Source organism: Aptenodytes forsteri, unplaced genomic scaffold, assembly GCF_000699145.1.
Source record: "Aptenodytes forsteri isolate BGI_AS27 unplaced genomic scaffold, ASM69914v1 Scaffold255, whole genome shotgun sequence".
In the NCBI taxonomy this organism is placed as follows: Eukaryota; Metazoa; Chordata; class Aves; order Sphenisciformes; family Spheniscidae; genus Aptenodytes; species Aptenodytes forsteri.
Genome location: NW_008794888.1, coordinates 9,384,197 through 9,407,760, shown reverse-complemented (window position 1 = coordinate 9,407,760; position 23,564 = coordinate 9,384,197). Strand labels below are relative to the sequence as shown.

The window sequence follows — 23,564 nt, the reverse complement described above, 5'->3', positions numbered from 1 at the left end:
TTTGGGAATATTTTAGCCTGCAGAATTTAATTCCCTGTTATTACTTCTGAGCCTGGAGGTGAAAGTCATAAATCAGGACCACTCATAATATGCAATAATGGGGCAAAATACTCATAAGAAGAGTTACATGATGAAATCCTTTAGGATTGTGTGTAACACTTCCAGTCCTTGATGACAGCATTAACAATTCTTCTGTCAGTAACATCTATTCTTCCCTAATTCCTATACTGGGTTTTCATTCTTTTCTCCCAACATCTCCAAATTTTGCTGTCCTATGGCATTCCTTCCACCCTTCCTCCCTGCTGCCCTAAATATATGTTTAAAACAAAATCATAGGAAAGCATTCCATGCTTAAGAAGATGGGCAGGTTTTAAATTACACTGTATTTACTTATAAGGGCTTTTAATACCAGAGGAGCTTTCCCAGGGAGTTTTGCTCTGATTTCAGGACCCCCATTGTTTTTATAGAGGGCTATTTGGTCCCGTTTAGAAGGTGGCTACATTTTGAGTAATAAAGACTGCAGTGCTATAAAATAAAATAACATTGTCCCCACCCTTCTTTTACCCTCCCATCTACTGAGTTAAAAAAAAAAAAAAGAAAAAAGATCCCACCCCATGTGTTAGAGCTTTGTTTTCTGAGTAACGAGATTAATCATGTTTCCTCTGCTTGAGGTCTCTCTCTTCTCTTCCTTTTCTTCTAGGTCCTCTGGATCCACACTGACATAGAAATATCCCATGATGGAGAAAATAATGCACACAGCAAAGAGGAGAACAGTGAACAAGACGAATTCAGCCCACTAGGAAAGAAAAAAGAACAGCAGGTCAGGAGACCCCAGGCTCTCAGTCCAGAGGATTTCTCTGCACTTCCAAGCACTTTTTAAAGAGCTGGGTGAACATTACTTTTTAGCTTCTGAGATCGCTCACAAGATAGAAACTTTCTCATCCTGTTTTCTGATAAACTCATGTACACATAATGTAATTATGAATGTGTGATATACCTTGAAACAAACCAGTTAGATTGGGCTAGTTTCATTAAATCTTTTCTTACAAATCTGTCCTGACTGGAACATACCTGCCTGGGCTTTTTGATCACAAGATGCCTTTGGGAGAGGCAGTTTCATGTTAGCCAGAAATGAGCCCCATTTCACACCTTCATTCCATCATCCTGGAAGTCTGATAGCCTGAATTAAACAACCTCTGCACCACAACCTCCCCATGTAAGCCTGACATCTTAGGGATGCCACAGGCAGCTGGTCCTGAAGGAGTCCCAAACTAGAGGCTTGAGGAGGCTGCCTGCCCACTGGGCTAGTTGGATGAAGGCAAGCTGCTTTCGGTAAGCAACTGCAACACGACTGGCATTGTGTCCAGGCTCCAGGCCCAAATACAGCCTGCTTGCCCAGAGCTGAGCTCCAGCAAGGTTATCGCAGTGCAGGTCACGATTATTTACTGCCACTGGGAGGCTTAGGGAGAGCCATTGCTCCAGAGGGCAACACTGCTGAGGGCAATGCAGAGCCCTGGCTGGGAGGCAGCTTGGTGCAGGCTGCCATCACTCCACTGCAGGAGCCTGGGGCTGTGCAGAGAAGCTGTGCCTCCAGGACACAGACATCCAGAAGCACCATCCAGGCCTGTTTTAAAGTGTTACCTCTGTTTTAAGAGCCAAACCATACCTGTGCCATTGGTGCAGCCTGTGCAACAACGAGCACAAGGGTATTCCCAACAGCCACTGTGAGCAGCCAGCCTGCCTGCAGCACCGACTTCATGCTGGCCGGAGACTGAAAAGAGAAGGGCCTGGTCAGTGGGTATCACGCTGTGGCCTTCTGCCCTGGTTCACCCTGTGATGTCCTGCCCGGTGTAGGTGCCACTAGGCTCAGCCTAGGAGGAGATGGTGGAATGTCCTCTGCGCAGAGTCTCCTCTGTGGTTAATTTCAACAGCTGCATACAAGGAGCTTTCAAAACATGTCCTCCAGGAGGACACATGAAGAAAGAGGAGATGTTGTTGTTGCAGAGCTGGATCCTGATCATCCCCAACCTGCATCATCTGAAATTGTACGATCAGGAAGTTCAGGAAGCCACACAACAAGCCCTGCAGCTTGGAATCTAGTGCCATGCAGTTGTACACCTTTGGAAAAGAGACTGGATCTTGAAGTTAAACTTCCTGCTGATGACAAATTTTCCACATCCCATGACAGATCATCCCACTGTATTAATTGCCCTCATTAATAAACATCTGCACTTTACTCCAAGGATAAATTTAAGTAGCTTCAGCTTTTTCATCTTGTAATGTCTCAGTCATCTCTTCTCATAAACCTTCTCCCCAGACAACAATCAAATCATCCCTTGCACACTCGTTACCCCTTGCTCCCTTGTTACAGACTCATGTAGGCTTAGACCCCTTCAGTCTCTCAGCTTAAAGCAGGTTCCAAGCCCCCATGCCACCCTATAGTCTTTGAGATACCTTTGCCTTTTTATCCCTGGAAAATACGTACCACAAAATATTTCACTGGGAGAAAACCCTGATATTACACTATTCAGAGCTTTCACATTAAAATAAACTTCTATTCAGTTCTGTTCTATGTTCTCAGCTTTACCAGAAAAGGAGTTTCCTGAGTATAATTGAGAACAGGTATCTTCAGAGTATGAATTAATTTAGCTTGAGGGCACCCAGCAAACTGTTATAATTCCACTTTTAGCTGAACCACAGATAACATTATCAGTAAGCATCATGCCAAAGGACATATAACAAGTCAATGGCAGATGCAGGAATAAACCCTGAAGTCTAATTGTAAGCCTAATCTGAAGTCTAATCTTTAAGTGGAGTACCTGAGAATAGGAGAAGGCCAGACCTGTAATGGAGAACATCACCTCCCCAGCAGATATTAATAAGTATTGTGGTAACTGCCAAGCCATATGGACATTGTTGGCTTTGATGTCTTCTGACTTCCATGTCTTAACAGCACCTCCAGAAACCTAGCAGGAGAATAAAGGCACATTGATTAGCTACTCAAAGATCAGATCCTTCTTAGCCTGGACTCCAACAGCAACTTTACTAAAATGAAGTTTTAAGTAAAGGTGGAAGCAAAGCTCTGCCCTGGAATTAAACTCTGGGTCTGACCCCTGCCATTTCCAAGCCTGTTGGGAACAGGCTGACTCCTACTGCACAGGGCAGAGGTGGCAGGCTGTAAGCATCCTAGCTCATTCATGTGCTGCAAGAGTTGCATGAGTTATTGCAAACCAACAAGTTGCCTTCTGTAGTGGGGTTGGGAAAAGCCTGTGTGGTACTTGTGCAGAGCCTGTGACCTGCTGCTGTCCCCAGGGCCAGAAGAGGATGAGAGGATAAATGCTCATTGCAGCCATGTGACCACTGCTCCCATTTCATCGGCACTGTACAGCTGCCCTACTATAATGGTGACACCCACACAAATCCAGTTCAGAAATACCAAGAGCAGCAGAGACTGCCCCATATCAGATGTATTCAGATAGTTATGGTAGCTGTATTCCTAATTCTTTTTGTTTGCTTTCCCAGGTGTAATTAATACTGCCTCTGAGGCACAGAGGCTCAGAGGCAGAGAGAGATTTGACTAGTAGTCAGGAAAACACTAGGCTGAAATGACTTCAGGCAGAAAACCCCGTGTTTAAGGAGAGTACTTGGGAAAATACAAGGGATGTTTACGAGGTGTACTTAATCACCATGCAGGGAGGCAAATCAAGAGACTGTATTTTAGCAGGCTAAAAGGGGTGAGAGGAGAGCTGTGCATTGCTCTTTAGCCCATAAAGAAATGTCACAAGCACCATACTATAACTGCGCACTGAGGAAGGGAAGGCTGGGTAGAAGGCAGCATCCCCATGATTTAAGTGTCACAGTTCAGCCACATTAGCAGACTAATATATTGCATTCTTGGTTCTTCTATATAGCACTCCTGGCAGAGGATCAGGGCTCAGTACAAATCACTGCAATAATTAAAAATTATCTTGGCCTGGAACTAACTCTCTACAGAAGGAGGAAACCACAGGGAGAGAGATGGAAAAACAGAGGGTCAAAAAGATTAAAGAACTAGCACAGGGTCCAGAAGGGCTGAGGGGCCTGAGGCACAGAGCCACCCCTGAGCAGCCATAGCTACAGCAGGGACTTTTGTAGATGGGACCACAAACTGGAATCCTTGCCCACAGTGACATGGGACACACCTACCTCAACCAGCCCTGACTCAGTTGCGTTACCAGAGGCTCTGGGGCAATATTCTTAGTGTAATATTCTTCACGCAACTTCTCTACTTGGTTTCTCATCTGGTGAAAGAGGCTTGCAGCCATGGAGGAAGGGTCTGGCCAACATCACTTCAAGTGCGTATGTGTTTTATGTACATAAATCTCTGCACTCACAGATGGCAGCATCTGCCTGTTCCCTCCAGGACTGTGCATCCTACTCCGGCTACTGGAGTTAAAAAAAAAAGCCAGGTGCTTTGCAGCTATATTTTTTCCCCCTACGTATTTAGACTCTGCACACATGAACAGCTCCCATTAATTGCCCAACAGGGAGATGTTACTGCCAGGGAGTAGCTGACAGCACTTTGCTCTGCTCATCACAACACGGTGATGTCAAAGTCTCAGAGGACAGCTTAGCAGTGTGTCCTGTCAGACCTGGTTTGTCTGTGTGCCTGTGCAGTGGAAAGGTTAAAATGGGAACTAAGCTGATCACGTTCATCTCTGTGGCTCCTGCCAGCTGGAGCAGGGTTGCAGCAGCGTGCCTAAGAGGCTGGCAGGCAGGGAAAGGAATCCACCCTCTCAGCAATGCTCGTGCTCCATCAGGGCTAGGTTGTTCAGAAAACCATGCCTTGACTTTACACTAGGCTCCAAATGAGCTGTACAGTGAGAGGAGGAAAAACAGATGCACAATCTCACCAACCTCCTCCCTCAACACTTTGTCCCTCTTCCTCCCATGCATAATCCGTAAGTCTTGGAAGATCAGCCTTTAGATCAGTAAGTTAAATGTGAGGATACAGCAGATGATTGTTTCTGCAGAGTTTTTCAGGTGTGAGGTACCACCAGGTACAGTATTTTAAAGACCACAAGCAGAGTCAGCTCTTGGCAGACTGTAATAGCTCTTTGCAGTGCACTGGGTCAACGTTAACTGAACAAGGATGGCATGAGACCAGCACAAACCACGCATCACATGATTTTCCATGGAGGATTTCCATTAAGGAAAAGATCTTACTTCTTGTTTAACCCATGAGATCTGACAAGATCACAGTAAGGTGGAATGAGTACCCACCCACCTTGCTTATGTAGGTGCCAAAATGTTTTACTAGCCCTTGTATAATGGATTGCCTTCAGATGGCTACTGCCCAGGTCTTGCAGGGTGGAAAAAGCAAGCGAGAGCCACAAACATAAGAACAAAAGCACTGCCAGAGACTAGAACAGAAGGAGCTTATCACCGTCACAGGGACACTTACGTTAGTTATCACAACGGTGTATGATGCGCCAAAGTCGAGCAGCCCTAGCTCCAGGGTGAATTCTCCCGTTTCAGTTAGACATTTTCCATTATTATATCTAGATACAATGATGAAGTAGAGTATTTCCCAGTTAGTCCCACAGAGAAAGAGCACAGAGCAGAGCTATCAAACATGCCCCTACAATGGAGTAGGGAGGATGTATGATGTAAAGCTGCAGTAATGTTTATGTCAGATGATCACTAGAGTTCTTGCCATCTTTTCCTTCCAGAAACACTTAGGCACTGACTGGAGTTCAGCTAATAACCTGGGCTATTGCTAACATTTTTAAATGGTTTCTGCTTCTTCCTAGGACTGATTTCCCCCCCGCCTCCCCCCACCTCAGGTTTATTTTCCTTCCAAACTTTTCTCCACTCCTTCAGGAACTGTGGGCCAGACAAGTTAGCCAGGCTCAAGCAGCCTTCAGGAAATCAGAGATATGCACCCACAAGCCACTTTTTGTTTTCTTTCAGTAGAGCAAATTAGCTTTCATATTTGTTCTTCTGATTTTAGATGTGAGAGATGGCACAGAGGCTCAGCAGCATTGCCACAATGGCTGCTGCATGCTACTAAATTGCAGCAATAAATATTTTGGATGGAGCTGATGCAGAGGAAAGCCATAAAGCTTGTTTTGAAACATTGCAAACGCCAGAAATACCCTACAAGAGCCAACTCCAATGCTGCCAAACCAAGGCCATATGGAGCCCCTGTCTAACAAGCCCAGCCTGCAAAGCCATGAAATGTTACTTGATGTTACCAGCCCACATACCAATGCTTTGTAGCGTGGAATATGAATTGGCCTTTCCCTGAGAGCACCCTAACACTAAGAGCTTGGGCCTGAGAGAATATCAAAATAGAGCAGGCATCAAATGGCAGAGGGGACTTCACCATGTCCCACCTTATTCTGCTAACAGATACACAGGAATGGCCAGTCTCTTCCCTCCAGGCCCCCGCATAATGTGAATAAAAGCTCAGAGAAAGTTAAGTGCTGTATCTGGACTTCTCAAAAGGCTTTTTGGGTTTCCAAAATTTCCCTGACCTGATTCTGAGAAAACTCAGATTATGGCCTAAATTAGGATGTCATTATACTCATGTCATGGGAATAAAGTTTCCAAGCTTTGTCCCTACTGATTTTATCTTACCAAAGCAATAACAGCCACGGGAAGGGAGCTATCCCAGACACTGTTTGGAGGCTGAATCTATTCAACTGCATATTACACACAGAGATACTGATTTGCTGTCCTTTGGCTTGGACACTTTGCAGACTAAATGCCTGGTGCTTCTGCACACACACCAGTGGCCTGGAGCACCTGCTTGGCACAGAGCTGATAATTCTGCTTTTTTACAAACATCTGCCCCCACAACCAAATGCCAAGACAGTAGCAATGAAGGTTTTGCTATTGGCCCGAGAAAAGCCCCATTGTATCCAAGGAAAGGCCTCAGCAAGGACCTTTAGCACAGCAAGGGAAACTTACTTGTCCCTCTTTAGCAGCGAGTACTCAGAAGCGCTGTAGTTTTTCTGAACAGCAATGAACCATTTGCTGTCAATGGTGAGGTTGACATCTTGGCTCAAACCATTAATGAATCTGCAAAGAAGGCATATTTCATTGGGTTGCCAGGCAGGGCAGGAGAAGCAAAATATCAGACACTTTAGAAGAAGTGCACTCTCTCTCCCAAAGCATTCTGTAAGTCCATAAGGTTATGACAGCCTCTCAGGCAACCTACCAAAATATTCGCCTGATTCATTGCCCAGTTTTTCAATATAAGATTAGTTTTCCCTGCTGTGTAATTTTACCCTCTTACTCTCTCTTCTGTGAAAAGTGACCCTTCCTTTTTGTGGGTTAGGACTTCCAGGCAATCTCTTCTCAGGCACCTTCAAAGATTGTTCTGTGGCTGTTTGAGAGGATGGAGCCCCAGCCCAGCCCAGGAAACTATAAAGTTGGGTGTCATGATGAGCGTGTGCACCATGCTGGCATACTTTCCAAGGAGTTTCTACCAGTGGAAAAGAGTTTTCTAGCAAAGTAAGATATTTTCATCAAAACCAAGACTTTCATGGGAATGTTCAGGTTTGGGTTGGTTTTTTTTTTTCACCCAGTGTTTATATGCTTTTTCATACACGAAAGAGTTTCCTTTTGACAACTCAAAAATTATTAGCAAAACCAAATACTTTTCATTTGATCTGACTATGTTTTAAAATATTTTGGCTTTCAGTTCTTAAAATGGGGGTGAAATCCCTGAAGATGGTCAACTGCTTAACAAAAGCAACTTTTTAGTGGAAAAATAGTTTCTTCCTAGTGAAACCTCTTCACAAATTGTTGAAGGGAAAGTTTGGGGATTTTGTCAAAAATGTTCACAGGAAAATATAAAACATTCCTGACTGCAGGTATTAATCAAGTCTCCAAAGTGGTGTTTAGTCAGTAGAAGCTTTTCACAAGCACAGGGCTATGAAGAGATACTGCTCTCCTGCTCTGTCAACACAGGCTTTCAGATAAGGGAGTTGGACATTGTTTTATACTATCTAAAGTTTTTGAGGGTTTTTTTTTATTTGGTTGGTTTTGTGGTTTGTTTTGTTTTGTTTTTTTTAAATTGCAGTTTGCCCAAATCGTCCAGAAAATCCAGCTGGCATCCTCTCTTTTTTTGCAAATCTGCTTCTTCTGCATCTCAGCAGCCTTGCATAGGTCTGGTGATGTGGTGCTGGAGGTAACTGTGACCTCAGTGAGATGGCATCTTGGCACAGACCAGCACAGGATTGTTCATGGACTAACTCAAATTAGGAAAGTAGACTAGCTGCTTAAGCAGAGCCCAATGCCCAGCTGAATTGTTTACGAGGATGTAAAATTGCTGTATCCAATTTAGTAGGCATTTGTGCATGAGTTTGGGTGAGAGAAATGAACGCCATGGCTTGGCCAGTTTGCAGAGGACAAATGGCAACGGCTCTTTTCCAGATCACTTCTTCCCTTTCTTTCCCAAAGAGGCGGGACACAGTGAGATGAATTTACCACTCTTCCAAGGGAGGAGATCTTTTATGTTGCCATCTCAGCCCAGACTATCCTAGGCAGTAAGCAGCAATAATGCTCAGCTCTGCATGGCAAGTGTGGGAGGTGACACACTGTCAAGCCTCCACAGCTGACACCTGAGTCTCGCATGAGAAGTGTGGACTAGATTCCAACCTGAGAACATCTGGGTTATGTTACATACAGCTTGCATTAGACAAAAGTAGTTTCCCTCACCCCACCACCTCCAAATCCTCAAAAAAAGCCATTCCTACCGAACAGCTGCCAAACCGTTTTCTGGCTTTGCTTCCAAGTCTGTAATCTAAAGAGGGGAAGAAAAAAAAATCAAACATATTTATTAATGCTGCCTTATAACAACGTGTAGCAGAGAATACTAGTGTCTGTGGAGTTACACACATGTTGCAAAGCCCATGGAAATCAACTGGACTCTCACATAAGCTTTACATCAGGCCACAGAAGCGAAGTCCTGGTACAGTGAAGCCAATGGCAAAATTTCAGCTCCACCAAGGGCTTAAGATGAGATCATACCTTTTTTTCCTCATCTCCTGCGTAACAAAGGCTACAGAGTTTCAGCCAGTCACCCTTCTACTGAGGCATGTAACACCCTCCAAAAAAGTATTTGTCTTGATCTGAAGATAGCAAGAGAGCATTATCCACATTAGCCTCTTTCAATGATTAGTTACAGTTAAACATGAGTGCCTTACTCCTACAAAACCTGCAACTGCCTAACTTTCAGACCTTGATTCTTGGCATACCCATAGACTTCACAGAAGCCTAAAGCCAAGAGGAACCGCTAGGTTGCTATTCCGAACATCATGTATCACTCATTTTCCCTGACCCTCAATACTCAAGTGATTAAACTGTTGTATGGTGCAGGCAGAGAGCAGGAGAGACCAAGATGCACTGAGCTTGTTTGCGCTCACAGTCTCTGCAGACACATCCCTGAAATGGCCACCTGGGTGGGCACACTGGGGAGTGAGAGTGCCTCTCCTGGAGATCACAGCTAGAGCATCAGCTCAATAGTTAACATGATCTACATTCATTCGAGGAGAGCCTATTTGGTGTACAATGCTGAAAAAAGACAGTAGAGACACAACCCTGCCCTGAAGATTGTATGTCACACAAAAAGAATACAGAGCAAGATTCTTGGCTGGTAGAAATCCACAGTTGTATCATGTCCACTTTAGCTGGCAGGGCAATTTCAATTTGCGCTACCTGCAGACAGAACCCAGGCAAGCCAAGAGGGACTGAATCTACCTCCAGAAACTGGCTTTCTCTTAAAATCTTCTAGCCCTTTCTCCACACTTTCTTCCTGATGTTAAACCCCAAGCTTCTGAGACCAAGGATCCAGAATTTCAGTATACCTATAAAATGTCTATTATACTTCAGTGTGATATGCTGGCCCACAAATAATGTATGCCCTAAATAATAAATAGCCACAGTGAATAATAAATGTCAGAGCAATAAATAATAAACACCGTAATTTTTTTCCATGGGAGACACATGGGGATTAACACTCCAGTTCGTTGCAGACAGGCCAGCCAAATTATTACTCGCTTTCATCGATGATCCCCAGAGCTCTCAAATTCATTTCCTGCCTACTCAACAGCCCACAAAGGAGAAGAAACCAATTTCAGATTGGATCCTTCCAGGAAAGAACCCCCACCTGAGTGCGGGGGCCAAGCCCAGCAGTGAGGGAGGCTGGCGTGGGCCATGGCTACTCCAGAGCAAGCCCTGCAACACAGCGGTGATGCTGGCATTGCCTTCCTTGTGTTGCAATGCTGGAAAAGTGAGTATCATTTACCACACTGTCTTCCACACCTCCCTTATCTACAGCTGCGAATGACAGGTCAATAGCATCACCCAACAGCACAGCTGTTCTCCAGCACATGGGAGCCTGCCTGTGCCAGGGTGGGCATTAATTTAAGCACAGGCTAGATAGCTAGGGCAGCACAGAGATTGCTTTGCTCCAGCCTGTCGCAGGCTTTCACTTCTTAAGGACTGTATGAAAATCACTGTACGAGTATCCATTTCTTAAGGTAACAGCACACAGTCATCAGGGTCACAGGGAAACTTAACAACATTGTGTGATAATGACCCCCAGGCTATAAACCATAAAGCAGCAAAAAAACCCCAATGTTCGGGAAAAATAAATTCTTAAAACTCCTCATTTTTAAAAACAGTTATGTGATTTCTACTATACAATATTGAGTGCTTGGTGTGGCAACCCTGCAAGGTAGGAGGCTGAGGAACTGCAAAGAGAATTGATATTTTAGCATGAGGACAGATTCTGATGGCATTTACACACCTGCCACAATGTGCAATAACACCATTCATTTCAAGAGAGCTTCTTCGGATACAGCTACATGTAAAAGATATCAGAATCTGGCCCTATACATCCCACATGTGCCTCTCTGTTGCAGCAATACACAAAAGTCCAAACGCAGCCAGCTCTGCTGCAGAGCCTGAAATGAGCTTAATCATTTATTCTGTTCAGCAAAACAAATGGGCCTTCTGTGCATTTTCACTAAACACTTGCAATAACTAAACCTGGAATCATTCCTCTGATGCTTTTATTCCATGCCCAGCCCTAGAGCCTCTTTAACATCTTTGCTTTATAGAACCATCTTTGGGGGAAAATCTCTGGCTCTCTGTTTCCTCAGCTTTCTCAAGCTCTGCTGCCTAGAAGGCATGACTCTGTTCTCCCACTGCAGCATTCACTGGATTAAAGTGTGCCCAGAAACTCTCAGATGCCGTAACGCCTTTATTAATCAACCAGCAGAAATGCATACCGATCCAGTGCCGCTAGCTAAGAAGTCAGGTTTAGAGCATCTGAGAGCAATCAGAAAGACATTGCAACTGAGCAAATGAATTAATGAGCCTATTACCCCACTGTATCATCACAGCCATTGAATTAATACTGTATTTACACTTCACTCCCACACTCACTAAGTGGCTTGATAGGCTTTCTTCTGCCTCAAAAACAATTAAGCTGTATACTGATTTTTGCTTCACGGTGTAGTTAAAAGCAAGAGACAATCCTTGATGTTGCAGGGTGAAGTGAAGGCTCTGTTGCTCTCCATTCAATATTAATTTTGAGTACTCAGCTGGATTCTGTGGAAAAAACAAACTTGGTTACACTTTCTTCGGATGAGAAAGGATCTGGCTCTTCCCACCATGTGCAACCCTATCCTCTCTTCAAGGGAGCCTGTAAAGAGAGGTTAACAGTCAGAACTGTCTTCTACAGCAAAAGACCTGTGTTGACCTATAGGCTTTGGGCTGGTCCAGCCAGAGCTTGGAGTACCTTCCCTTGCTGGATGCAGCCCAAAGGTCAGGGAACACCTTCTGCCCACACAGCTACCTTTTCCCCTGGCCCTGCTCTGCCCCGATGGGGCCACATCTAAAACATGGCAGGCTGCTGGTGGCCAGTGGACTTCTGGGCTGAGTCCCAAACTAGCCTGACCTGTAAAGTAATCTGGAAGCTGAAATAGGAAACAACCCAGTGCCTGTGCCCAGTTAACTGCCTTCCCATTTCTTTCCTCCTTTGCAGGTAAATACTCTTCAGATGCCATCCAGATCCCAGCAGCAATACCTGGGGTCTGAGCACTGAGAGATGTGAGTTGAATGTCTCTACATGCTCATCTCAGGACAATTATCCTTTATTCACAATTACAGGTGAATGTAGTCAGCCATTTCCTCCTTTGCCATGGAAATATGTCTCCAAACTTTCCATTTCTGTCTCATCAATGGAGATAATATGCTCCTTTTTTAAAGCTATTCCCATGCACTTCTAAGGCAGTGGAGGAGAACAAGCTCTAGAATCTGTGGGCTTTATTAGAAAATCCCTGAAAAAAAGCCCACCCTTTCTTCAATGGGACACAAGTCAGGCCTTCCAGCCCCACATATATGCTTACCTGAAAAGCCTCCACGGGCTGCTGAAATAGGTCTTGGTCTTGGACTGTCACTTGAACAGGGTTCTTTGCCAAATTCAGGACCCGAATTAAACTTTCTTCTGGGACAAGCTGAGGCATATCGGTTTCCTAATGAAAGTAAAAGGCTTTAAGTGCCATCTGTGTGCTTTATTAGCACTTTAATATCTCTTCATTTTTAGCCATAATAGTCTTCCTCTCTGTAATGACGCTTTTCTATCCCTTCCTCATCAGAAGTTGCACTGAGAGAAAACTGAACATAAATCTTATTTAGGGAGGTTTCCTAATAGTAGCCCAATAGCCAACCTATCATTCCTCCCAAAAACTGCTCTTCACACTGCTAAGCGTACAGTCTACACAGCTGCTGGGTAGGTAGAACAATGTCACTGCTTTCATTATACAGCTCCCTAGTGCCTGGATTTAACTAACTGCCATCAGAATGGAAAAAATTGTGCTTAGCTTTCAAAAGCAGTGACCAGAATAATTATTTCCCACTACGGTCAGTGACTGGGAAAAGAATTAGGCCAGAAACTAAGCAGTTTTGAAAATCCCAGTCCAGCTCCATGTCTGTAATCGGTGTTTTTGCATCACTTGACACCATGCTATCTAACAGCCGACTGCATAGATCTTATTCCCTGTTTTCTGAGAAAGGGAAGACGATGTCTCCAGCACAGCGGTATCTCTTTCTGTCAGGAATCATTTCCTAGAAAGAGTACCTCAATCAGTGTCAGCTTTGTACTACCTGCAGATCTGAAATGAATTTTTTAAAAAAAAAAACCTTCTCTTTTTTTCTCACTTTATTTTCAAGTAGCTGCCAGCAATACTTCAGAGCTATTAATTTTTTTCTATCTCATCCTGTAATTTGGGTATTGCAGGCAGGGCAGTTTGAACCTAACTCGGTGGGGAGACACACCGTCAGAGAAGATAGGGCGACACTGATTTCCCTGTACCCATACGCTGCTCTGGACCAACAGGCCTGTTAATGTTATCCAGCAAATTCCATTACTGTGGCTGTTCACCTGTGCAACCCACAGCCCAGCCAAGGTGGGCCATCCTATCCTCCTCTTTACTAGAGCTTTTAGTGGCCTTCAGGGTAAAATTTCCATGCACAGGCAGGGGGGAACTTCTAACTCACCTTGCCTCTGCCCAGAGGAGTCACCCACAGCCAGAGCAGACTTTTAGTGCTCGGCCAGAGCTGCTGGTGGTGGCAATGAGAGCATTTCTTTGCTCACATAAGGAGATCAGAAAGAAGACCTGAACCCACAAAGTCTCATTTCAGTGGGAGACTTGTCAGAGGATTCACCTGAGGAACCAGCAGATGTTAATCCAGGGCTGTGCGCCCGCCGGTCTAAAAGAACAGCTTAAGTATACATGGAAGCTTTAAAAATTAATCCTATAGTAACTTTCGTGAGACAAAGGTCAGCCAAAGCCTGCATAAGGCTGGTCACGGGCCAGAAACAAACAGTACAAATCTGCAGGGGCTAACATCGAATTTACAAGAGATTTGCTGCCATCCTGTCTGGGGATGCCTGGCAGTCCCTGATGCCTGTGACTACGGAAGTGACTGCATTCACCTGCCTCACTGGAGAAACAATTTGGCTTGTAAAAAAACACATCCCCACCCTAAAGTAGGAAAGTAATTACATTAAAAAAACAAAACCACCACACACACAAAAAACCCCTCCCAAACAGTAAAATACAGGCAAGCTACAGCAACAAATAGGAGAGAGAACAGACTACCTTTTGGGAATTAATCACTAGCATTAACTAGATGTCTGTCAAGCACTTTGACGATGGAAATCTAGAATATAGACCAATACAGATGACTGGCACAGCAAAACTGCAAAGACTAGAAAGAGAGAAAGAGACAGAGAGGAAAAGAAGGAAAAGTAGACAAAGTAAGAATTATCATTAGCAACTGGATCGGTATGCTTAATTGTAAAGAACACATTAAAAATTATGATCAAGGAACACAATGGTTAAAAGCTAGGCAGGCATCAGTAAAAACACCCCAGGGAAAGAAAGTGTTTCTGAGGAACCCCTTGTGCTATACTTACATTTATTTTGACTTCTACAACAGCTGCAAGTCCAAACGCCATCCCTGCAAGGATCATACCTGTTGCCATTTTCCTAATAGGTCTATGGAGCAAATGAAAGAGGTGCCATTAAGAAAAAAAAGTAATTTAAAATATAGAATACCATTTCTCAGAGCCAAAGATGTGCCAAAACCATGTAATAAACTGTCCAACAGGTGGCACGGGATGACATGCTGTTTAAATTGTCAATCATTTGACTTAAAACTATTCTATTATTCTGTATGAGGCCAGCACTGAGGCCAATTAAAACTGATATGCCATGAAAAAAAGCTCTTTGCTTGCAAGTTTCATATTATCTTGTTCCTAGCTCTTCTAGTGGGAATAGCTCATGGCATTATGTTAACCTGTGATGTTGGAAGGAGCACTTGAAATGATATATCTTCAAGTCCCTTTTGGGAAAGGCAAAAGAAAAGTAGCATACTATTTAGCAGCAGGAATGAGGAGCAGAAAAATGTGTAGTTTGTGTCATCAATGTTTCTGACCATCTGTGGCACCATTCTGGGTTATTTCTCATGCCAATACATTTACATTTCTAGAGAATGAAGAGCTTGCTTCTGAACTCAGAGCAAAACTAGTGCAACTCTACCAGAGTCACATGAGACAATCTGATATAAAGCAGAATAAAATAGGTCCAGAATGGCAGGTCCAAACCGACTATTGTGTTGTTGAGATTTTAAACAAATCTGGTTCTAGATTCAGTGGTCTCCACCCTTTGTAATGGTCTGGATTCACATTCCAGATTGACTGGGCTATGGGAAATCCAGATTAGGAACCCAAATTCTGTCCCTCAGTTACATGCCCTGGGATAAGAAAATATTTACTGCTTGCATCTTGTAATAAAAAAATGGTTTTGATCTTCAATGCTGCATTGGGATTTTGTAGCACAAACTTTTGCAGCCACATAGGCTAACACCCTGCAGGCTACAGTGTTTCCACAGCCACTTCTACAACTAAACTGGATAGGAACCTGTTAGTATCCCACCTCCAGGGGACAGAAACAGCATGGCATTCAGTCCTGACCGGTGCATGGGTTTGTGTTGCTGGGTGAACTAGTCTGTGAACCGGTCATCAGGCAGGAAGTTTTCTGTGGAGTCGGGGCTCAGTCCAGGGCACGGGCTCACACTGAGGTAGCATGGAGAAGCACAGTTTCTGATGTGTGTCCTCCAAAGGGCACCATCACAGGGCTGAACAACGTCTTTGATATGCCTTTAGGTGCAAGTAATTCAGCATGATGGGAAAGGATCAGCAGGGTGAAGGGGTAGGCTTCTGAGGCTCCTTCCATCCCCATTTTATGTGGTTTTGTCTATCCAGCATTTCAATTTGGATTAGGAACATGCTTTTTAAGCCAATCTCCCACTCATCGTCCCTTCCCACGCTGTGGTTCACGTTGAAAAGTGGTGCTGGAGCATGGAAACTTGGTTTCTTTCAGCTGAAACTGCACTGGCAGAGGCACTCCGTGAGGGCACATAACATACTCCCAACTGCTAAAGGGCATCAGTACACAGAGGCAGACTACAGATACGCTGAAGTAAAATCCCCCAAAATGCATAAAGTGGGTCTCTGAACCAACCTGGAGGTCTGCTCCTATTGCACAGCACTTCTTGCTAACATAGACTAGTGATAAAATGCTTGGGATATATGGAAATTCCCTCACTGGCTCAGATCCTAGTGTGGAATCTGCTTTCACACCACCACATGTAGCCCACATGGGACAGTGAATTTGGCCCTACAGGGATCTTTCAGGGAGGGAATTATTTAGTGGTGATATAAGAGATAAGGTGAAGAACATGTTGATCAAATTCAAAGAGGGACTGTTCGTACCTGCTTTCAGGGAAAATCTGTACAGAACAGAATCCAACATCACTGAATTTTCCCCTCCGGAATTTCCAGGGCCTATGGAAGAGGGTGACGCTGCCTCTTGGGGCTGAAGTAGAGGCAAGTACTGGGAAGGGTGAATGGAAATTTGTGTTTCTCGTCCTTAAAAGCTATTCTGCACACTTGCTGCAAAAGAAAAAGCACTGAGGCATCTGCATTGTCCCCATGTACTTACGTGAAATTAAATTTGCACATGTTTATCAGGGGGTAGAGCCCAAGGTCAAAAATTGGGATGAAGACAAGAATAAGAAGCGGATTTAAGAACTGCAATACAAAAGAATGGGAGTTTAGTGACTAGAAAGCAACTTTCAGTAATTAAACTCATAAAGCACTGTCCTCCAGAAATAATTCCATTACAGAAAGGACATGAACAAACACTTAAAAACCTCCTTTTAAAATATAATCATAGTTTGCACTTCGACAGCTTCTGCTATTTAGTTTTCACAGGCACGAATACATTTTTTTTCATATCCTCCCCTCCAAGAGGTAAGCAAGCATCACTGGTCCAGTTTTCCTGAATAGAGAACTGAAGCATTATGTTTTTAAAGAGTACAAAACCCACTGACAATAGAGGCAGGTGACCTTCGGTGCTGTGGTGGGACCTTACAACAAATCAGCAATAATGGAAACATCTTGGGACTTCAGCAAAATCCCAGAGGAACAGGCACTATTCTGTGAGATGGGCAATTTCTCGCACTTCCACACAGCTTGGTAATACCCCAGGAACTACATTTCTCCTGGGAAGGGCAGAGCTTGTCTGTCAGCCAGCAGTGGCAGAGCAAGAAAATAGAGAGTGACGGAGAACAAGCAGAGAGAAATGCTGTTTCAGTTTTGAAGGAAGATTTCAGGGAACAGAACAGCTTTTAATTTCTCCAGAGCTGTTCAGCATAAGAATTGTAATCAACTGTGACAACACGGCACAGTCTTGGAGCCTTCACATTTTAATCTGCCCTGCAGAAAGGGAGGAAGGAAACGTATTTCACGTACAATGCTCATCCCAGCGCAGGGGCATGTTAAAAGGAGACACAGCTTGTATCCTCCACATGCCAGCGCTGCTTCAAGAACTATTATGGTGGCATGTCTCCCCACACCTCTGCACTATTCTGCAGGATTCAACCTCTGTGTTAGGACATCCTTGGGGTCTTCTGAACCCCAAGACTAAGCTTGCAAAACAGCTAGTGAGCAATAAGGCACAGTCCACACCACAGCAGTCAGAAGGAGCAGTGCTATTACCTTCAAAAGGAGCAGAGAAAGGCCACTGGTCCCATGAGAAAAATAAAAATGAGAGAGAAAAAGAAAATACATTTCTAAGGGTTGTTTTCTACCCTATAGTATTGTTTACCTGCATTTGGTCAGGCTGAAGGACATATATTCCCTGAAACAAAAAGATATTCCAAGTGATTCATAAACACCATAATATAACAGTGCATATGGCAAATAAGCAACCGGTCCAGTAGAGGCCTTAGCAAAGGTGGTTTCCTCAAATGCTTTATGTTGGCTTTAGCAGCTGATACTGCGCTCTTGATACTTGCCGTCTAAGGACGCAGTGTTTAATAAGAATCGTTTTGCAGAAGGAAGCTACACTCAGTCCTTGATATATGGCAGCTGGGACACAGCCTATGACAGGTACTGAGACCCATCTTTCAGACTGGCTGCGCCATGAACTAGGTGAGTGGGGAGGAATGGGCATGTTAGTGCCCAAGTTGGGATTTGGGCTTAGAGCTTCCTCTCTCCCTGCTTCCATAATGGGAAAAGCCCAAACCCTACAAGTGAGTGCTCTCAAGCTTCAGGACCCTCTGAGCTCTGTTGGCGTTTCTCCCAAGCACCCCAAAAGGATAACAAAAGACCATCCCTGAGCCAGTGGGCTGCACAAACACCTCTTTCCTCCCTCCCTCTGCCGAGGGCACCTAATGAGCTTTGGTCAACTGTGACTTCTCAGTTTGAGCCAAGAGTCCTCAAGGCTATAAGAGGTGCCTCACCCTTGCATCACTGTACCCAGCCCCCACAATCGGGCAAGGTCAACAGGGATGGACAGAGGGATCCCAGTCCCCACAAGGGACTGATGAGATGTCTCCAGGGAGGGGCTGGTGTTTGTCTGAACTCCACGCAATGCTCTTCATTTGAAATTAAGATGAAGAGAAGAGGGGGAAAGATTAGGAAGGAAGTAATATCTTTCCAAGAAAGCGCTGTGGGGGTTTGTCTCCTGTCTGCCAGGCTTGTCCTGAGCTGAATCTAGAATGACTGCTTGTCTCTGCTGGCAGCTGCCTCCTGGGAGAGTAGAAACCACTGGTCAAAGCAAAGGAGACTTACAATTAAAAATACCAGGCAAATATCCCCCCCTCCTACCGTGTGCACACTATACAAATGTGCCATTAGGAAACAAGCCTGCAAATATTTCATCTTGCACTGAATCATTCCCTGTTTAACTCCAGACTTCCTAGCTAAGCCCTTTATCTGCAGAAGGGAAAAGCATGGAATATTACAAACATGAACTCCAACAAACCTAATGGTCAGATCACCCCAATGTTGCTGTTAATTCTCACCTTCATGAGTTGGGACAACTCACTAGTGGAGAGTGGATGAGGCTGAAACACAAGCCAAAAATCTATTCAAGTTGGTGTGACAAAAAAGCCCTGAATATGTCCTTCTCCACCAGGGAGAGTTTAATAAGTGACACCTGGTGATTCTTAGATCTTCTGCTAATGGATCACTAAGTGCATGTGAGCAAAACAGCAGGAAAAAAGTTTTTAGATACACATCACAAAGACTGCATGAACTTTCATTGTTTTGTCTTTCTGAGGTGGATAAATATTACCCAAGGTGTAGTCTTTTTCATGCCTCATTTGAATTAATTAAGCCTAATGAGTATCACATGCTGAAAGCCCAATTTTTAACAGGAGTGACATAGAAGGACTCAAATTTTGGGCTTTAAGTCAATTTTAAACTGGAACATGGGCATTTATAATCCTAAATTCTGATGTGAGCATCCACAGGTAAGATCTAGATGGCCTGTTAAAACATATACGTCTGGAAACCAGCCCTGTATGGTGGCATCTTTAGGCAGATAGCTGATCCACATTTATCTGCCACTGCATCCTGCACCATTTGCCGTTCAAATCTTTGAAGAGCTTTATGGCTACTAACTAATTAATCCTCATCACATCTCTACCCTATACACAAGATTCCTGATGGTTTTGAGAGGCTTCATTAATATATCACCAAGTAAGCCAGAGCAGAAATATACAACTACGATAGCTCTAGTTACACCTTACAAGGGCTGTGTGAACTTCGCCTGACTTCTCTGTCTTCAGTGGGGGTAGTAGGCTAGAAACGCTACCTGCTCAAGATCACAGAGTGACTGGTTGCCAGTAGGTCAGTACTCCTGACCTTGCAAGCTGCTGATGGCTCCCCAGCCCTCGCTCCTTGCCAGGATGTGCTGTGATGAATTGAACATGGCTGCACAGAGCCTCTCGCTTCTAAACACCAAAAGTGCAACTCATCCAGACTCATCAAGCAGATGCTCTTAGTACTGCAAGACTCTGGTTAAAAAGCAAGAGCAATGATGTTACTACTAGTCTTACCAGCCCTGGTGACATTAAGTACTTACAAAATCAGCATTCATTTTTGTGGCTTGCAAAGTCCACCTGGATCCCTAAGGAGAAAACAGACAGCTGTGAAGCCTTCAAGATGTCCTATGGGACTAGAAAACATGGGGACAGAGAAGATGACAGTGCTGGAGATCTTATTTCCCATCTATTTCTTCCCTTCCCTGTAACACCTGCCAATAGGCAGGGCACATTCTTCCTTCTCACCCTCCTGTGCCAGACACCTGGCAGGACTGCGAAGGGATGGCCAGCAGTGATGGTGGGTACTGCCTTAGCAAGCCCCTGGACACCTGGTAGCGTGGTGCTCTGTGTCCCCAGGATGCTTTGGTGTTACCCTGGAAGGACAAGGGTGCAAACCCAGGCCAGCAGGCAGACCTGCAACGCATTGTACTGTACCTGTTGATCAAACAGGGCCCAGAACATTGGCAGCGGTATGAAGAGGAAGAGAACGCGTGTCACCATTTTAACCTCCCCAATCAGCTGTTTCTATAAAGGGAACAGGCAAAAAGGTAAGATGGGGGTGGAAAGCCAACAGGTGATTCAAGCCAAAAAGCATGAGAGCTCCTATTTCTTTCTGCATAGCAGTTATTCATTGCACTTATTTGTCATATTGGACATATTTGCATCTCTGCATTTCAGTGCAGCACCTAAACTGTCCATTAAGGGTCAGGAGAGTACAGATGTGGGAAGGGACAAGACAAATGAGAGCCCAGTGCATGTGAGGAGTGGTGTGGCCAGGCCAGTCTTACTGTCTCCCCTGTCTGTCTGCCTGTCTCCCCCCTTCCCCCTCCCAACCTGCCAGGTAGAGCCTCACTTACCGAGTATTTTTCTGATGCCCAGTCTAGCCAGTGACCTCTCTTTGGAATCTGACGGGAGCGGTTTTTCAGCCGGTTTTTAATAGCAAACTAGGGAGAAAAACAGGTGAGTAACTCCCTTGTAGCATACCTGTCACATTCCCAACTCAAGGCTGCCCTCCCCATCCCCAAATGTAAGCAGTGCCAGTAAATTGCAGGGATTTTGCTGGACACTTCCAAAATCTAGGATTGGATGCTTTATGACCGATTATCTGCAGGGAAGTTTCTGTGACATTGGTTGATTAAAGGTACGATGTGGGAATGAACTACCTCACGGGCTTGTCTTTCAGACACAAATCTGACACTAGCCCCCAAAGACTGTTTCATGCTTGATATAAAACCTGTTACATGATAAAGGTTTAAACATAATTTCTTCAGTTCTTTTCCAAAAAGCACCTGCCGGATTGACCACTGTGCTGGGAAGGAAATGCCTCATTAACCAAAGCAATGTCAAAACCAGAACTCTCACTCCCTTCTTGTTCTGTAGACCTTTCTTTGCATATTCCTGGTGCAGCCCATGCCTCATTCACTCCTAGACCAGCTTTCAAGTTGGTTTCTCACTGGAGGAGAAATCAGTGACACCGAATTTGTAATTTGTTTGTTTATGCTGTGTGCTCCACTCACAGAACACAGCCATCCTGGCAAAAAGAGGGGCAGACCTCACTTAGAAATCCTATCTTTAAGATCTGGCCTGTTTCCCCAAGGTAAATCTGTCACTAGGATTGACCTAGGTAAAATGAAAACATCTGTTGTTAGCAACAGCTTCCTGAACAAGAAACATCATTATCCATAAGAGAGTATTTTTTCCACATACTATATTCAGCTCACACACTATGAAAAATAATTGATAAGGCTATAATGCAACTTCAGCAGGTGTCTCTTGCATTTACATGAACATGCTGAATGTGCATAATATGAATGCGTACTATTACTGTCTGCTGAACTGATAAACTTCAGTAAAATTATTCAGCTGAAAAAAATTGAGTCATATATCTGATATTCTGTGAGTTTCTGAATTTTCCTTTCAGTTCAGTCTCCACCAGCACCTGCCACTAGTGGTTCTACTGACATCAACTGAACAGTTCATGAAGCTAAGGAAAAACAATTGAAATGTTGAAAGAACAAACTAGGACCTAAATGTGTTTCTTATTCCTTACAGCTCATCAGCAAGATATCCAGAAGCAGTATACAGAAGAGCTCCAAATGTCACCTCCCCTTTCCCTTTGCACTTTTCTGACCTGCAACCTCAGTCATGCATGAAAAAGAGAGAATGGCACACACTTACACCAATGCATTTGCACACTTCCAGTAAGATGTTTCCTTGTGGTGGCGTTTTTCTGTACAGTCCACTTCCAGCAATGAACACAACTGAAAAATATTATAATCCAAATGGGAATTCACATGACTGAGGCTCAGTCCTGCACTGGCTTCTGGGAAGGATCCCCCGCCCCTGTATTCAACAGAAATCCTCTGCCCTTGGGGCTTACAGGATTGCACTTTTAACAAAATAAATATACAGGACTCCTTTAATGCCTTCAGATGGAAGAAAATGTCACATCCTACAAGAGGCAGTGTGACCCCTAGGAGTCACTGTCATCTTCTCATGATCTGCTCCGGCACAACAGGCACCTCCACATCTGATTCATGCTGGGAATCAAAGCTTTGAAAATTCCCTCCACCTATGCTTTTTGTAGGCTAAACTTAAAATACAATCCACATTGAATTGCTGCACTTGATGTTGGAAATCAGCCCTGACTCATTGCAACTGTGTGAGGATTAATCCAGATCCAACGCGGGCTCTGTGTACTTGCATCTCACACACATTTCAATGGAAACTGCCACAAAGATCACTGCATCACACACTGGTGTTAACAGAAATTACCTCCATTTATGGTTTCCATGAAGGAATACACAATTTAAGATATTGTTTTGTCTTGGTTTTCTCCCTCAAATCACAAAGAATATTGGACTGAGGCTTCAAAATCCTGTCAGCGATGGGGCTATCTGATTACATATCATTTGTCCCGCTCTTTGAGAGCCTCTGAGCATATTGCAATTCCAAAGACGTTAGCAGGAAGAAGCACAATAAAAGCTGAGCATGAAATCCATATACCAAACCAACCTCAACTTTTTAAACTAACCCAATTGTCTGGGTCAGTCCACCGCCAGTGGAGAAAAGCAGGCACCTCTGTCCCAACACAGGAGGCCTGGGACACTGCAGGGAACTCACCATTTCTCTTTTCTGACCATGAAGACCCTTCGCATCCAGTTTTGACTTGCAGAACTGTCAGAGAGACCTCTGAAGTCACTTTAGGTGAGCTACACTGAAAGACACTTGTCCGAAGTCACCCAGGAGTGGGTAGTTGCACTACCTAATTTTTAGCATCTCCCTGCAGACCTGTTGGTGCCTTTAAAAGGTGATTCATTAGGTTTGCTGAAATACCTTCTGGCAATGCCATTCACTCCTTTGGGAGCTGAGGTTCCTGCATTAGGTTAGGCATTTGGAATTAAATAGTATCAATCTTCCCCCATCTTTCAGAAACTGAAGTGGTCCAGAAAATCTTGCTCTGTAAGATTTCCATTCTGCCTCTAAATCTATCCTTGTTTTCCATCATCATGGGGAGAGGGCCAGTCAGGGCTGAAAAGGTATTTATTTTCTCCAGTTCTGCACGCAGCTCACATAGTCAAATATATCACTTCCAAGAGCATTTT

General features: G+C 44.3%; 1 protein-coding gene across 1 annotated transcript in view; it reads right to left on the bottom strand.

The window, feature by feature from the left end:
* Window positions 1-619: 619 nt before the first annotated feature.
* Window positions 620-23,564, bottom strand: part of SLC15A2 (solute carrier family 15 member 2) — a 39,828-nt gene continuing 16,883 nt past the window's right edge. Inside the window, exons 8-22 of the mRNA XM_009274987.1 lie at window positions 22,138-22,220; window positions 20,817-20,903; window positions 20,395-20,484; window positions 20,001-20,045; window positions 17,736-17,768; window positions 16,569-16,657; window positions 14,480-14,561; window positions 12,408-12,533; window positions 11,443-11,607; window positions 8,748-8,794; window positions 6,955-7,065; window positions 5,444-5,540; window positions 2,820-2,966; window positions 1,667-1,771; window positions 620-796 (exon numbers count right to left, since the gene is read on the bottom strand). Coding sequence (XP_009273262.1) covers window positions 620-796; window positions 1,667-1,771; window positions 2,820-2,966; window positions 5,444-5,540; window positions 6,955-7,065; window positions 8,748-8,794; window positions 11,443-11,607; window positions 12,408-12,533; window positions 14,480-14,561; window positions 16,569-16,657; window positions 17,736-17,768; window positions 20,001-20,045; window positions 20,395-20,484; window positions 20,817-20,903; window positions 22,138-22,220 — 1,484 coding nt within the window. The remainder of the gene's footprint in view (window positions 797-1,666; window positions 1,772-2,819; window positions 2,967-5,443; window positions 5,541-6,954; window positions 7,066-8,747; window positions 8,795-11,442; window positions 11,608-12,407; window positions 12,534-14,479; window positions 14,562-16,568; window positions 16,658-17,735; window positions 17,769-20,000; window positions 20,046-20,394; window positions 20,485-20,816; window positions 20,904-22,137; window positions 22,221-23,564) is intronic.